The sequence below is a fragment of the Podarcis vaucheri genome (genome assembly GCF_965113315.1).
Source record: "Podarcis vaucheri genome assembly, chromosome: 13".
NCBI lineage: Eukaryota > Metazoa > Chordata > Lepidosauria > Squamata > Lacertidae > Podarcis > Podarcis vaucheri.
The window spans coordinates 46384681-46400731 of record NC_138751.1 but is presented as its reverse complement, the minus strand read 5'-3'; the positions used below and the strand labels follow the sequence as shown (position 1 = coordinate 46400731).

General features: G+C 40.3%; 1 protein-coding gene across 1 annotated transcript in view; it reads right to left on the bottom strand.

Annotated features, from left to right (window-relative positions):
- The window catches only part of STRADA (STE20 related adaptor alpha), a 20439-nt gene extending 4435 nt beyond the window's left edge, over nucleotides 1-16004 (bottom strand). The window contains exons 1-9 of the mRNA XM_082195385.1: nucleotides 15985-16004; nucleotides 14519-14582; nucleotides 12671-12728; nucleotides 10648-10676; nucleotides 7646-7748; nucleotides 5499-5620; nucleotides 1753-1861; nucleotides 946-1069; nucleotides 9-39 (exon numbers count right to left, since the gene is read on the bottom strand). Coding sequence (XP_082051511.1) covers nucleotides 9-39; nucleotides 946-1069; nucleotides 1753-1861; nucleotides 5499-5620; nucleotides 7646-7748; nucleotides 10648-10676; nucleotides 12671-12728; nucleotides 14519-14530 — 588 coding nt within the window. The 5' untranslated portion in view covers nucleotides 14531-14582; nucleotides 15985-16004. The remainder of the gene's footprint in view (nucleotides 1-8; nucleotides 40-945; nucleotides 1070-1752; nucleotides 1862-5498; nucleotides 5621-7645; nucleotides 7749-10647; nucleotides 10677-12670; nucleotides 12729-14518; nucleotides 14583-15984) is intronic.
- Between the last annotated feature and the right edge of the window lie 47 nt (nucleotides 16005-16051).

Sequence of the window (16051 nt, the reverse complement as noted above, 5' to 3'; positions counted from 1 at the left end):
CCATCTGCAGAAATCAGGACATGACTGGCCTTCACGCTCCTGCATACAAAGAGGATAGAGAGAAAGCAGCCACAAACCCCCCATCCAACCCTACTCAATTTTATATGTAGGAAATCTAAAGCCTGGGATCCAAGTATATGCAAGTGTATATTGTAACACTACATACTATATGCAAATAGGAAGTCATGTATCATACTCAGCAACCATTTGATTGCTGAGTCGAGGCAAGACTTCAATATCTATGTTTATTTCTCTGTAAGTGGGAGAAGCCTTGAAACTTTCCTTCTCCCTACCAAACCTAGTAAGACTAGCTGAGCACACTTGTTGTTCAGGTTCCAGTCCATGCTTCTAATGCAGAGTAATAAATGAAAACATGGCAATCTAGACTGTACCTATGTACTAGACTTGAGAGAGAGGCTACCTGGTTCACAATTTAACAGAGTAACCCTAATAAAAAAGATAAAATTAGAGGGACAAAACGACTGACAACTAATTTTCACAGGGACATTTCTTTGCAAGCAGTAAGGGTGGAATGTCTGCATGCATACACGCTGTTCCTACATTGAGAGCCAGGCTCTCAGCTCAGCTCAGCTCAGATTCCGTATGATAGATTCCATGCTGATGGGGCAAACACACAGTAAACCCCAGTGGTAGTTTGCGTTGTGCCTGCCGACAAGAAGCAGGAGCAAGACAACTTCATTTTGATATTTTAACATTTCTTGTATTGTGTGTCTACACCACAAAATCAAACCAGCTTCAACTCCATTTGACTGTAATGGCTACCAAACAAGGAGTCCAGGAAACTACAGCTCTACCAAGGGACTACGGTTTTTAAAGAAATTGCACTCAAATGACTACAACTTCCTAAATCTTTGTGGGAAGCTGAGATACTAGGCCTCATTTCAGAAGAGTTAAAATTTGCTTTCTATTGCTTAAAGGGCTTACCTGTGAACATATCCCATATGGTGAATGTAATCAAGGGCCTTCAAAACACCTTGGAGGATATAAGCCATAGCTAGCTCACTCATCCCATCCATAAAATGTGTACAGATTAAATCTTTAGCAGAACCTACAAAAAAGGAGAAAAAACACAAGATATTTCAACGGTTCCAGAAAAACTAAACCCAGTTGTTTTAACAATTGCTCCTCTCATTATTTGTAGAAGGCAGACACATGCATAGACCTGCCTTCAGATGCCAGAGGGAATAAGTTCAAGCACATTTAACTACACTTGAGAAGACTAAAGTAACTTCTGGTCCAATTTTCTCTAATAGAACCCCACCCCAAACAAAACTTTCTCCCTTGTAGAGACGACATCAGTAGAGAGAAAGGTTAAATTTGATTGAACCAAAGGCTGGTTACAAGTACAAAAGCTAAATTCTATCATTACAAAATTCTCTTTTTCCTCAAACAGGGAATTTTTATCGCAGAAGATGCTTTGAAACCTTCATTTGCTTTTAAAAGGCTTTCAAGTTTCCCTTCCTGTGGGTTATGCTTATGATTGAGAGACAGAGAGGGAAAGGCCTCACTTGGAATTTCACCACCCACAGCCTAACAGAATACTCTGTCTCTGAGGCTAACGCAAAACTTTCCTGGAAAGAGCACATGCAGAGCAAATACTGAAAAAAAGGAAGCTGCCTCGCCTCATTTACAGCACCTTAAGTGCATAGGATCATCGTGGGTGTCTGAATGTGTCCTCACATTAAACCTATATCCTGTCTAATGGTGGAGGAAGGTTCAAGTTTTACTTACCATAGGCCATGAAAGCTGTAACAACCCACAATTCATTGTCGGCTATGAAGGCTGCTTTATATGGCACAAGATTTGGGTGGCTGAAGAACTTTGAGACATGAAGCTCACCCTGAAAGCAAAAAATTATAAGACAACAATTTTTTTTTAACAAATGAGTAAAGGAAACTTCAAGAGGTATGGATACTCTAGGGGGAAAACAATTGGCCAATTGACACCCCTTCACAACTTATATCATGGCTTACTGCTTCTTTTGCCAGTTCAGGGTACAATCAGAATTTGAATACTTAATCCACATGAATTACTGAGACAAATAAAATAATAAAAACACCACTGCACTGTAACAGGAGTAAACCAAACCAAAGGGTCAGAAATAAAACAGCATTTTGCTAGTAATTTTATTTGCTTAGCTTTATTTATACAGCAGGTAATATTTGGAAACAAGCTAATCAAGGTTTTTTATTGTTTAAACTTGTAAATCGCTTGACAGCTTGACTGTTTTTAAATAACTAGCTCTGCTGACCAGGTGTTTTGTAAATTTGGGGTACAGCTCAGCAAAACATATTATGTGAATCAAAAGATATCAGCTGAAATGAAGGTGTCTTCTCTTTTTACAGGAAAAGAAATACATGCATACACTATATATTTTGGAAAGTTTCTTGCTTGACTGTTCATTATGCATTTGGACACTTGTAAAGATATTGTAACCCAATTTTTCATAATGGATCTTGAGATTAAACAGTGGGTTTTCATCTATGTTTGGATACAATTGGACACCATTTTGAATCAAGACTGAACTTTTCAAAATTGTCCTCATTCTAACCACTTATTTCAAAACTATCAAATTTTTGGTTTCTTGGAAAAGTATGCTGGGTATGTGGCTGCTCATGACTTTCCTCATATAATTTATTCAGACTTGCAGCCTGTATTACTCTTGAGTGTTCAAAGATAACATTTACAGGCACTTCCTAAAAAACAACAACACCTCCTTGATTTCAGTGGGTAAGACTTACATTGGCTATCACCTTTAAACATTTAAAAGTAATAAAATTCTATTCCAAACCAGTGCTTATGAACAATCTGAAACTAAATCCATGTAAGTCATAGTTGACAATGATGGATTATCTATATGTTCTCAGCTTTAACAGGATCCCAGTATCTTGAAAGAACATATTTGCAGTCCGTGGTGTCTTCATGACCCAATTTTGCTCCTGGATTGTCATGAAAGCTTTTCTTATCAGCAACTGTCCCTACTTGTTAGATAGGTCACTGTTAATCTCAAAGATTAATTACTGTAATATACTATCCATGGAGTTGCCCTTGAAGACCACTTGACATTTCAGATGACAGAGAATACAGTGCAATTCGTAATGCATTGCTACATTATAAGCAACCAATAAACTACAATATAAAATGAACAAAAATATTGAGTCTTTCTGTGGTGCTTAGGACCTAATGATTCATTCTACTAACTCTTCCCCTCTACATCATGAAGTCGTTTTTATCTTACCAGGGACGTATGTCTGAGCAGACATGCATAGGATTACACTATAAAGAAGCCATTTAAAGCTCCAAATCTTCCAACTGTAAGAGCAATTTAGCAGTGGAAGATGTTATGGAAATGCCTTTCTTGTAAGTTCAGGAGGACAGGAATTTGTTGTCTATCTCTGTTTCCCAACTGGGAGTCTTAGGCAGGATATTCCAAGGGGGCCACAGGTGAAAATCACATAAATGGGGGGCCACAGCATGAGGCTAGGGAGCCACAGAGGGTCATGAGAAGTAAAGGGGGGGAAGCATTAAAAAAACCCTGATCGTCTGGCTATCACAAGAGGGTAAGGGGGCAACCTACCAGGGCCTAGCGTTTCTTTTTGCCACATGTGGTTTCTTGGAGCTGTCCTGGTTTGTTTCTGGCGGGAGGGGGCGATCACTGAGGCTCCTGTTTGGCCAGCAGAGCCTGTTATCCAGAACCTCCAGGTCAGGTAAGTCTGGGCGAGCCAGAGTTGCTTGTTGCTGCCGCCAGTGCTGGTCCTGGGGGCAGCCTGGGCCTGACTCTGCAAGGTGCAGGGTGCAATCCACTGCAGCACCTAGAGGATCAGGGCCTTCAGATGTTGTCGAGGGGCGTAGGACCCGCCGGCAGCGTCTGTCCAGCTCTGCAAGGCGTGGGGTGAAATTCACCCCAGAGCCTAGCTGAGTGGGTCATCTGGTGCTGCTGAATTGCATCTAGTAAATAACTATCTACTCACAAGAACGCTGCACTGAGTTCAGTAGGCCTTACTCCCAGGTAAAGGTGTGTGGAGCTACAGTGTTTTATCTAAGCAGCCAGGTTCCTCCAGATGACAAGATCTTTTTGCAGCAGGTCAGTGAGGACCACTTGCTTTTAAAAATTTTCCCATATATACCAAACTCCCTGTGTGCCTTTTGGACTGTACAGTGGTGCCTCGCAAGACGAAAAGAATCCGTTCTGTGATTCTCTTCGTCTAGCGGTTTTTTCGTCTTGCGAAGCAAGCCCATTGAAGGATTAGCGGATTAGCGGCTTATCTGCTGATCGGATCAGCTGATAAGCGGCTTAGAAAAAGGGGGGGAGGGGAAAAAACCAGCAGGAACTCACAAGACATTGTCGTCTTGCGAAGCAAGCCCATAGGAAATTCGTTTTGCGAAGCACCTCCAAAACGGAAAACTCTTTCGTCTAGCGAGTTTTCCGTCTTGCGAGGCATTCGTCTTGCGGGGCACCACTGTATCTACTGTAGGTTTCCCCTACTGTATCAAATAACTTGGGTTAAGTAAGTGTTGTTTACTTTTTATAATACATGGAAGATGGATCTCCCTCAGAAGGTTCTAGACTCTCCTTCCTTGGAGATTTCTAAGGAGAGGTTGGATGGCCATCTGTCATGGATGCTTCAGATGAGATTCCTACATTGCAGGGAGTTGCACTAGAAAGATGATCCTTGGGGTCCCTTCCAGCTCCGTGAGTCTATGTTTTTGTGCTTCAACAATATTTCATTACAGTGGTACCTCGGGTTACATACGCTTCAGGTTACACACGCTTCAGGTCACAGACTCCGCTAACCCAGAAATAGTACCTCGGGTTAAGAACTTTGCTACAGGATGAGAACAGAAATCGTGCTCCGGTGGCGTGGCAGCAGCAGGAGGCCCCATTAGCTAAAGTGGTGCTTCAGGTTAAGAACAGTTTCAGGTTAAGAATGGACCTCCGGAACAAATTAAGTACTTAACCCAAAGTACCACCGTATGTTTTTATCATTTTATGCAATTGTATTTTGTATAAATTATAAAAATTATAAAAATGTTCTATTTACAAACAAAACCTTTAAATAGCTACCTTTCTACCGGTAGGACGGGGGTGGGGGCATGAGTGTATCAGGATTTTTGTTAGGGGGCAGAATCTCAGATTTGTATTGATTTTCACTTATTGGGAAGGGCAGTTGCCCCCCTCCCCCATCTAGGCTACGCCCATGGGGGGCATAGAAAGGAAACAAGTTTGGAAGGGGGCTACGGGGATAAAGGTTGGGAAACACTGGTCAATCTAGTCTTAAGACAGAGACTTTGTCAGTTGTTCAGTTCTACAACCCAGCCACTAACAGATGAAACAACACTATATAGAATCATAGGGGCCTAAGAAAGTGGAATATCAGCAAAGGAGTGCCATTTACCATAGTAATTCAGGCTGAACGAAGGCAAGCATCTCCAACTAAGGACAAAGCAAACTAACTGCACAAGATTGCTACCTCTACCTGCAAAAATGCCACCATCTCATTGGTGCAGGCCTCTAAGTTGATCCTCCGGACAGTGACAAACTCTCCTGTTGGTTTATACCGTGCAAGATTCACTATCATTAGCTCCTCAAAGCCCTTGCCTGAAAAGATAAGAGGCATTTTTGTCACAATAACACTTTCCACAAAATCTCAACTGAAGCATTTTCCTGCTGGCAGTTATCTATTTTTGAAATTATGGTAGAATTCAGATAAAACCTATCTTAATCTAGGTTCTAAAGCTGAATTTCTCAGTTTTCTTCCTACTTATTTCATTTTGTTAATACGTTATGGTGTTCATTTATATACAGCTTACTCATTTTCTTTTTGTGCCTTGTTATGTTATAAATTGAACCAATAAACAAGTAGCAGAAAACAAAGCAAATGATCAGCTTGTTATAACTTCCCTCCGTTAAATAAAATGGAAATGCTAAACTTCTACAACACAAATTTTCAGACAAACAAAAGGCATACCACAATGGAATATCTGGAGGTAAGATAATTTTAACCCCCCCCTTTTTTGTCAGTAAACAATGTCTGGAAACAATAATAATCATTCATTATATCACAATGTTCTTTTATCAATGGGGCTTAAGTCCTGGCAAACTTTTCACACTGATTTTAATGGATTCTATGTGTGACTAACTTAGTCCTGCTCTAGCTCACTGTTTTATGATTTAGACTGCATGATAAACCATCATTAGATAAAAAAACAATCATGAAGGATGTTACCCATCACAAGGTATGATCTGAATATTCAGGAGGCCATCTCCTTGCTGAAACATAATAGGTCTGGATAGAATAACAATAACAACAATAAAACTCCACCCATCTGGGTGGGTTTCCCCAGCCATTCCGGGCTGCTAGTCAGTGACTGAATGAGTGATCACCCGGGAAATAGATGGGCACTGCCTTGAGTTTCATGATGGAAAAAAGGCAGGATATAAATGTAATAAAATAAATACAAATGCACATTTAAAAAAAAAATGTTTAAATTGCTATGTCTCAAGCTACTTTTTCTATGTATTTTTTCTGAAATTAAGACAAAATGCACACCTCACCAATGAAACTCTCCATAGCAAATTTCATGGTGATACAATGTTTGTGTAATACACATGGTTAATAACTGCAGAATGTTAAGAAGTAGTCACACTTCTTAATCCCATTTATTATACTCTTGAAGCTGTATGATGCATAAAATTAAGGAGTAAGATAAGTGAAACAACCACCTTGGAAAACAGTGGGTTGGAAAATCAGCTCAGATTTTTTTTTTAAAAGGAAGTCTTCAGAAGACTTTTGAATTTGCCAACTCAGGACATGACAGGTTTGGGGAGAGGGAAGAGGTGTCTGGACAATTATCAGTGTTTACGAGAGCAGGACAGGTTTCACAAATGGAACTTGAATACAATAAGTACCTTGCAATATCCCCTGCCTGAAAATTGAACCTGTTCTTCTCAACAAGCAAGGAATGCAAGACAGATATGACAGATATGATAAAACCTTATCCATTCAAAGTGATTAGAGGGAATTTAGGAAGTGGCACAGGTGGAAAGAGCACTGGGCTTTGCTGTACTGCATCAGAAATGGCAAGGGTATGGAAGGTGAACAGCAGCAACTAATTAGGACTAACCCCACATGTATGAGTGACCTGATAGATGTCCAATTCTGTATTTTTGAGATTCTGTATTCACCCCAGAACACATTGACTCCTAATCCCAGCTTCACCTGAAATAGCATGGGGAGGGCAGCATTTGATTGCCCAAGAACCAAAACAACTTCTTCCAGACTCAGCAAAAACGCTGAAGCTGGAATGAGAGAGGTGACAATGATGATGGGCGACTTCATGGCCTGGCACCCCCTTCCCAATACTTACCCACCCAGAGGTGTCCCAGTTTCCCTAATGTCTCAGTACTGCATTACAAGAGGATATTTCTTTTTTAATTATTTGTCATTTTATGGCTTAACAGTATATGCCCACAAAGAAAACAACAGCCAATATCAGTGCTGTTAAAAATAACAGCACCTCAAGAAAGGATAACATTATTCAACTCATAAAGTCAACTAAGGAAATGAGGAGAACTTCAGTACTATGAAAAGTGAAACACCCAAAACTAAAGTCGAAACATTACCTATTATGGTCAGTAACTCATAACAATTGCTGTCGGGCAAATAACAGTTCATGGTGTCCCTTTTCGGGGAGGATGCTATCGATTCTGAGCTTGCTTCATTGGTCTGGAAAAGAAAAGAGTAAGATGCAAGAGACTAACAGGACAAAATTAGTTTTTCTGTGTGACAGTTTTGAATATACAGTACTCAAATTGGAAGGATGTGGTTTGTATGCTGGAGAATCTCTCCAAAATATCATTTATAGCCTTTTGTAACCTTAGGATACAATCCTATACACAAGTCCCAATGAACTCAATGGAACTTGCTTTTAAGGGGGCATGTATAGGATCATGCTCAGAATTCAAAAATGTCACTGCTCTCACAGCTTATTATGTATGGTCTCCTTTGCTACCTCATATAGTCAAATTCCCTCCCAGAACACTCTTGTGGCCTGCCTCCTCAAAACCAGCGCACAAAAAATCAAAATCCAAGAAATTTACAATTTTCAGATGCAAACATTTCCAGATGTAGATTTGAAATCTGGGTTTAGAAGTGCCATGCAACTTCAAAACTTCCTGTCACTACTTTCCGCCCTACAGGAAGTACCATAATATCTCAAGTTCAATCTTCAGCTCCTCTAACTAAAAGAAAAAATAAACAGGGCTAGGAAAGACTTCTGACTGAAATGTGGAGAGCCACTGTCAGTCAAATAAGGCTCTTAAGCTAGATTGATTAATGGTTCATATGTTCCTACCACAGCTTCCAAAAGGACAGTCATTGTATTTCCTTTGCAATCTTACTGAGAAACTCTTGTTTTTTATTCACTTCCCTTATTTGCGCTTCAATTGTCTGAAAAGCACAATGCACACTGAATGCGCTTCATAAATGGGAAAATGCCTGTAATAATAAAAACAGAGAACCTGCAAAGAAACTCAGATACTGGAAATGAAAAACGAACAGGAAAAGTCAGACTTCAGCATAATGGCAGCTGTGTGTCTAACAGTGCAATTATTTTTACTTATGTTTACTCAGAAGGAAGTCCTACAGAATTCCATGGGGCTTACTCTCAGGAAAGTGTGCTTATGACTGCAGCCTAAAACTCTTTTAAGATGAAGGCAGTTATGTTAGTAAAGCATAAAGTTTTGTATTGTAATAAATAGCTAATCTGCTAGTTTTACACATCAAGATCCCCTCCCCCAGTACATTTTATTATGACATTTCCTCCCCCTCTTCCGAAACTTCTTAAGGTATTTTCTACATCTCCACGCAGAAACAGCAACTGGTTGAAAAATTCTATCCATGCAGAGGAACTCTACTGAACTTGGTATTTTATAAACAAGTAAAAAAGCATAAATTAAAATGCTACTTGTGAAGTACAGCACACAAAAAGCCCCTGCAAGAAAAACAAATACAGCTGCCCGCAAGGGTTTCAACACAGGACCTCTTTTGGTGTAAATGGCAAAAATTTAGAAAACAGGAAAGAAAAAACCCTTCTCCTTCTGAATTTATAAAATACTCTAGCCTCTAAACAGATGGCTTTTTGGATACTTAAATTTAGCTGGACCTATATTTTAATAACATGTGTTTGGAAAAATCAGATGTACTTTTACTAGTGTGACTGGAAAAAACAGAGCCAAGACTGGAAAAAGAATCTCGTGTACAAATTAGCAACTCAAGATTTGACCACCTACTCCAGTCTCTTCTCCCAATTAATCTCTTTAGCATCCTTGGCCCACAACCCCCAAATACTACCTGGTTCATTCTCTCCATACCAGTATAACACAAGCACCCCATCCCTAGACTCCCATGTGAGATTTTCCCAGCTTCATTTTATCTAGTTCTTAGCCTTCACTAGCCTTCATATGCTAAGATTCTACCATTTTTCCCCACTGCCCACTCTGCCTTGCCTACTTCAGCCAATATCTCTCTCTGCTTTATCCTCACTCAGCTTTCAGCCTGCCTGACTGCTTTATCTTTCCTTCTCTCCCTGTCAACAGTATAGCCCCTTCTACTGCTAGATCATGTAAAATACATCCCTCATTCCCCTTTTCTCATTGGCCCTTCCTTACCTTAGCTTCCTGTCAACTTTTGTCTTATTTTCCTCAAACCTGCACCACCTATGATTTTGTTTTTCAGCTCACTGCCTACTCTGCTCCAGTTCATTAGCTACTCTGGCTACCAACTTTCCAACTTTCTGGGCCCTTTTCACAGGCCTCGGCTTCCTTTCCTACTCAATAGCTCCTCTTGTTCCTACATGACATGATTTTCCCCAGTGAAAATGACCTTTCATTTCTCTCACAGAAGCTGCACATTGTCGCAAGGTTGTAAATGCTAATGTATATACCCTGAAAAGCTAGAATATTTATGAACGTTCCATGACATCACAACAGTTCAATAAATGGTATGTGTGTGTTGCAGTCAGGAAGGCAATTATTAGTTTTACACTGTAATCCTATACAGTGGGGCTTTTGTCTAGGTAACTAGGGATAGGAAGGTAGCTGTGGACTACTAGATGTTCCTCATATTCACATTGATATGGAAAAGTAATAATCTTAGGTGTCAGCAAGTTGGCCAGGTCCCTGGGATTTTTCCAGCTCTGGCCACAATTGTGATAAGATAGTGCAAATTGATTTTGGCAGGCCATTAACTCTTGAATTTGAGCATAGGCTGAGAAAACGGGTGGTTTCAAATATTTTTTAATAGCTGTTCAACTATCTCACTTCCAGATTTTCTTTTTAAACAGGCATTTTATCGTTTTGTTTTTTAAAAAAATAAAAGATCAGCTGAACAGCCATATAATTTTACATTACTAGTGAGAACAACCATTTAAAATCCAGGATTTAAGGCTAAAATAAATCTACATGCCACACACCAAAATCTTATTTCCAGGTTGAAACCTTGTTCCCACAAATGTAGAGCTGAAAATATTAGATGTATAAATAAGGCAAAATGGAAAAAAATGTCATAATGTCCACAAATCTCCATGCAATAGGCCACAGCACCACAGCCTACAAAGGTCACTTACTTTTCTCCGAGAGTCACCCGGAGGCTGCTCTGGAGTAAAGAAATCAATCATTCATTCAACTGTGTTTTCTTAAATAGATACCCATCAAGAACAAAACCAGAATCAATTCATTTACAAGAGATATTCAAATAACCTCAAAAGGGTATCATAACCTACACTAGCGTCATTCTGACCACTGCTACTGGACAAAAATAGTAATTCCTTGCTGGTTTGGGGGATCTGATTTATGCTATTTTGTTCCCCTAAAACTTATCCACATAAACAGCTTTAAACTGAGAGAGACTTCAAGCTACACTTCCCTTCCCTCAAGAGGCATAATGCCATTCCATCACAGGGGAAAAAATTAATAGTTTGAGATCCATGCTTTGAGGCTCCAGCATTGTGAGTTGGAGCCTCAACAACCCAACCACAGCCAAGCAAGAGGGAAATATGAGGACTGCAAAACTGGAGCCAGGAGCCAGTTCTGAACTAGCTTATACAGGCTTACTCACAGTTGGCATATGGAAATCAATGGATTTTTCAAGCTCATCCATTTCAATGAGTCTACTTTAAATCGGAGGATTTTACAATCCACAAGCACATCTGAATCTGCTTTTTGTGGATAAATCACTTTAAACAGTCAGTGCTAAAAGATATGGGGAGGGAAAGAACCTACTGAACCAGTGATAAGAACACTGGAGAAAAATGAAGTTTGGATGGCCGAATTCAGAAGTCAGGGCAGATTAAGTGCAAATAGATGTTTTGTACTGATATCTTAAAAAAAAAACCTAAAGCTCATTATGCAGATAAGCCATCTGCCCTAAAGTAAAATTATGACTAGCTTAAAGGAGGGCAGCTCAAAAGATGGCCTTCAAATCAGGAAAGAGGAAAAAGGGAGAGGGTTCACATGAGGCTCAAAACCCATGAAAGAAGCAACATGACATAGTAGACAACTTGTCACCCTAAAATTTCAGAGACCTGAGACAGATTCAGACAATGACTCACTAGGGCTCCCTTGTCAAGCCATTACTATTTAGAGACTTTTTGTAAGTTGCAATGAGATGCAATTCAAAATACTTTCCAATCACCTGGCATGAAGGCAGCTTTTAGAGGCGTTATGTATTTTTTGTTTAAAGTTCAACAATTTCACAGTTGAGTACTTTTAGATTTATTTGATGGATGCTCTCCAGACCCAGTGATGTTAATGTTTAATTTGTTGACAAGTCTGGGAACAAGCAATTGCTAGTTTGAAAGTGTCCCTATGTTAAAATTCTGCCTGCATGGGCAAAGCTTACATATCAAGAAGACTTCTACTCCAGCCTTTCCCTTGATATGTTAGCTTTCCAAACAAGCAATCTGGCACATTCGTTCTGAAAGGGTATTTGTTTGGCTTGGGAGGTCTCTAATCTCATGCTCATGGAACACTGGTATTGGCTTGGCTTAAAGAATACATTTTAATTTCTAACCCAGAATTTTGTTACTGCAGAACGCAATGAGGGACGTATCTGGTTAATTATAGCCGCTTAAGGCTTGAGTATTTAAGCAGAATTTGTGGTGGAAATCTCTTAATGTTCCTATGAACAGGTACAGTTTCAAACCAATGTATTAGAGTCACTGGAAATGTCTCTCATTGAAATCCAGTCAAAATAAATGGTAAGAGCACAATCCACATTAGAGAAGCTCCTAGTGGGTACTGCAACTCATGAAACAGTGGACAGATTTTGTAAACTAGGAGCAGAGAACCTTTGTCCCATTGTCTTTGCCCCATGGGAAAACCCAACTGTGAGCCAAAGCCAACTGAGCAGCATTTCTATCACGGTAGGATTATATAGCTCTCTCTCTGTACAACCCTGTCTCTGTGGGTCGCATGAAATTAAGCCAAGAGCCACATCTTCCCCAACACCATTTCTCTTTGTGAGGTTCCTCCAGGATCAGAACTGAAATTACACCTACAGATGTGCTGTCAAGTATTTAACTTACTTTCACAGCACTGAGAAACATGGAGCACAGCTAAGGAAATAATTGATTCATTTAAAGCACTTACCTCCAAACAGTTCCAACTCCCTCAAGCCCTCAAAAATGAACTTCTCGGACATCCACCGCTAGAAAAATAAACCCCACAAAGGCATAACTTAATGTGGCACCATTTATTTTAATTGCACTTAACCAAAGAAAAAATCTCTGTTGACGTAAAATGCAGCAACAAAGAGATTGTTCAGACATAATGCCTTGATATTACACCTAAGGCTCCCATGCAACCCCCCATGCAGCCTGCTGTTTTATCTGAACCAGCACACTATGGTATGTAGTGTAAGCAAAAGCTCTAGTGTGCCATTTCAGACAAACAGTAAAACATGGTTTGCCTCAAATCAGGATCAGAGGAGGGAACTGCTATGTGAAAGGGGAGAATGATTTCTCACTGCTCATTCATGGTTTGCAATTTGCAAAAATCTTCCCTTAATAACAACATCCTGCCCTCTCCCCACCTTACCTAATTTCAGACACTTTTCTCCCACCCTAGCTTCAATTTGGAAAGCCAAGATAGAAAGAATAGCACCTGAAGCAAGGGAGATAAAGTGTTCATTCCCCCACCCACATTTTTCTCTTGATGTTAAAAGTGTGTATGTGATAAAAATATGTGAACAAGCCTGGCTGGCCCCATTGCATCTATTTTGGTCCTGAGTTGTGTCTAACTTGTTCCACTGGCTTCAATGAGGCTAAGTCATGACTAAGTTTAACTGAAGCAGCAAAATCGTTTTGTGGCAACTTGGAACAATCTTACTAAAAATACAAAAATCCCCATGCCTATAAAAAGAATCTGTAATGTGGAGTTGAAGTTTTTTCACTGTTAGAAATGCATTACTTCTTAAGATTAATTAGTAACATAATGAAAGAGCACAACACAAGTTAAATTGGGAAACTGGGATTGTTAAAATTCTAGTCCAATCTAAAATCAAACTTCTAATTAACTTTCCTCAGGTGATTTCTAAGAAGCACATACATATATATGTGTACAACTCTTCAGGCAAGCTAAAATTACTATGGTAACAGTTTTCAGTGCTTTAATCCCCTCCCCAATCGAAATAACATAAAGTTAAGTGTATGCTATTGAGTTGCCATGTCTTAAAATATCTATAAGTGCTCCAACAAAACTAATGCCAAGTAAATGTCTGGATTTGTTTAAAAATAACATTTAACCCATGCTAAGTGTATGTTGTTGAATTGTTCCTCAAGTCAAATATTTCACAGCTACTTTTCAGAAAAAAACCAACTTTCATATATTTATATAGCATGTAAAAATTAAGATGGCACACATTTAGCAAAGAAAAAAAAGTTAAACATGTTAAATCAGCACTGAGTCTAGCTGCTTAAACTGCATCACATTGTGTTTACTGCTATGGATCTTCTTTAAGATAGCAGTGGCCAGCTTTGTCAAAAATGGTCCACCTACAAAGAACCGCTTCACACCCAAATCATAATTTTGAACCAGTTCCAGCTTGAAACTAACTGTATCTTTCCTCAAGAACATTGTTTCTTTCCCAGAAAGTACACTTAGGATTGCAATCAATGTGTGCTGTTCCTAACTTCTGTCATCACCCTCACAGGATGAGATGCTTTCTGAAAAGGAAACGTTGTGAAAATGCTTTTTAAAAAACATTTTGAAAAAATATGGGATTTGCCATAGCTCACCATCGCCATCAAGTGTCACATTCGTATATTGCACTTTACAACACACTTAAAACATTTTATTTGCAGCTGTATACCTGAGTCCCAAGTCAACACAGCTCTGTCTCATAAAGCAAGCCCTATACCTTGAAAGAACGTGCAGAGAAATGCTAATTAAATCGTGAAAGTGTTTGACACTCACCCTAATTCGTTCGGGTTTACTTACAAGGAAAGACATGGAATCCAGACTTGGTAATGCTACTCCAAAGGCATGAAATGTTAAAATAGGCCTGGTAATAACAAAACAAAACAAAAGGCAGAAAGTGATTCAAAAGGCTGTAAAACAAATGGGCTCTTTCTACCTTAATTCTAACCAACAGTACTTTTGTTTGGTAAAGGAAAACTCTTAGTATGGGATGAACCAAATAAGCAGGGCTCCAAAAGGTGGTGGGAACTATGCAATGGCTTAAGTACTGGGCTTAGGTCCAGGAGCACCAAACACAAATGCCTCTGCAGTCACAAAGCTCACTGGGTTGTCATGCAGTAATAAAAATCACATCAGCCCAATTTAATTACTTAAAGAGCACAATGTGAATGCTGGTGATAGGAACTATGCAGAGAGGGCACGTGCGCAAACAAAACACATACAGGAAGAGTGTTTTGCTAACATTAGCCTTCTCAATATTTCTATGGGTATGCCATCTTAGGACTCCAGACTGAAATGCCCAACAGTAACTTCTACGATGCCCCTACAACTGGAGATGCAGGAACAAAGCACCTTACGTAGGTATGCAAGGGGAGGGAGGGAAATCAAGACTTTTAATGCACAAACATTGCAAATGTCTTGCATGCCCCTCTCCCCAAATTCAAATGCATCTTGTTCATCTTATTTGTTCCAGGTAGGTATCCTGCGCTATTGGCAAGCACGATGACCATGATAGAGCTGGCGAACGAATACCCAGCACGAGGCTGCAACTGGGGCAAGCTCTGCCATGCAACTGTCTAAAGCACAGGAGCTCTGCAGGAGCAAAAAAAAGGTTGGCAAACCCCAACTGTCTCCCTCTTTTCAGAACCCACTTCACTCCTGAGGCTGCTGTTGCTTATCTGTTACCAGGGATGAAACTAGGGGTTCCTTCCCACCCCTCACAGCTTATGTACAGTGGTACCTCGGGTTACATATGCTTCAGGTTACAGACTCCGCTAACCCAGAAATAGTGCTTCAGGTTAAGAACTTTGCTTCAGGATGAGAACAGAAATCGTGCTCTGGCAGCGTGGCGGCAGCGGAAGGCCCCATTAGCTAAAGTGGTGCTTCAGGTTAAGAACAGTTTCAGGTTAAGTACGGACCTCCGGAACGAATTAAGTACTTAACCTGAGGTACCACTGTACTTAATTCGTTCCGGAGGTCCGTTCTTAAGTTGAAACCGTTCTTAACCTGAAGCACCACGTTAGCTAATGGGGCCTCCTGCTGCCGCTGCGCCGCCAGAGCAAAATTTCTGTTCTCATCCTGAAGCAAAGTTCTTAATCCGAGGTATTATTTCTGGGTTAGCGGAGTCTGTAACCTGAAGCGTATGTAACCCGAGGTACCACTGTATTCTATAGCATTTTATTCCCTCGGGGGGCTGAGAGTAAGAAAAGATGGACGCCGGGAGCTGTCGACCCTGAGGACCCGGCCGCCTGAGGCGGTCGCCTCACCTGGCCTCACGGGTGGGCCGGCCCTGCTGCGCGCGCATGCGCAGACGAGAGACCCTTTTTTCTCCCA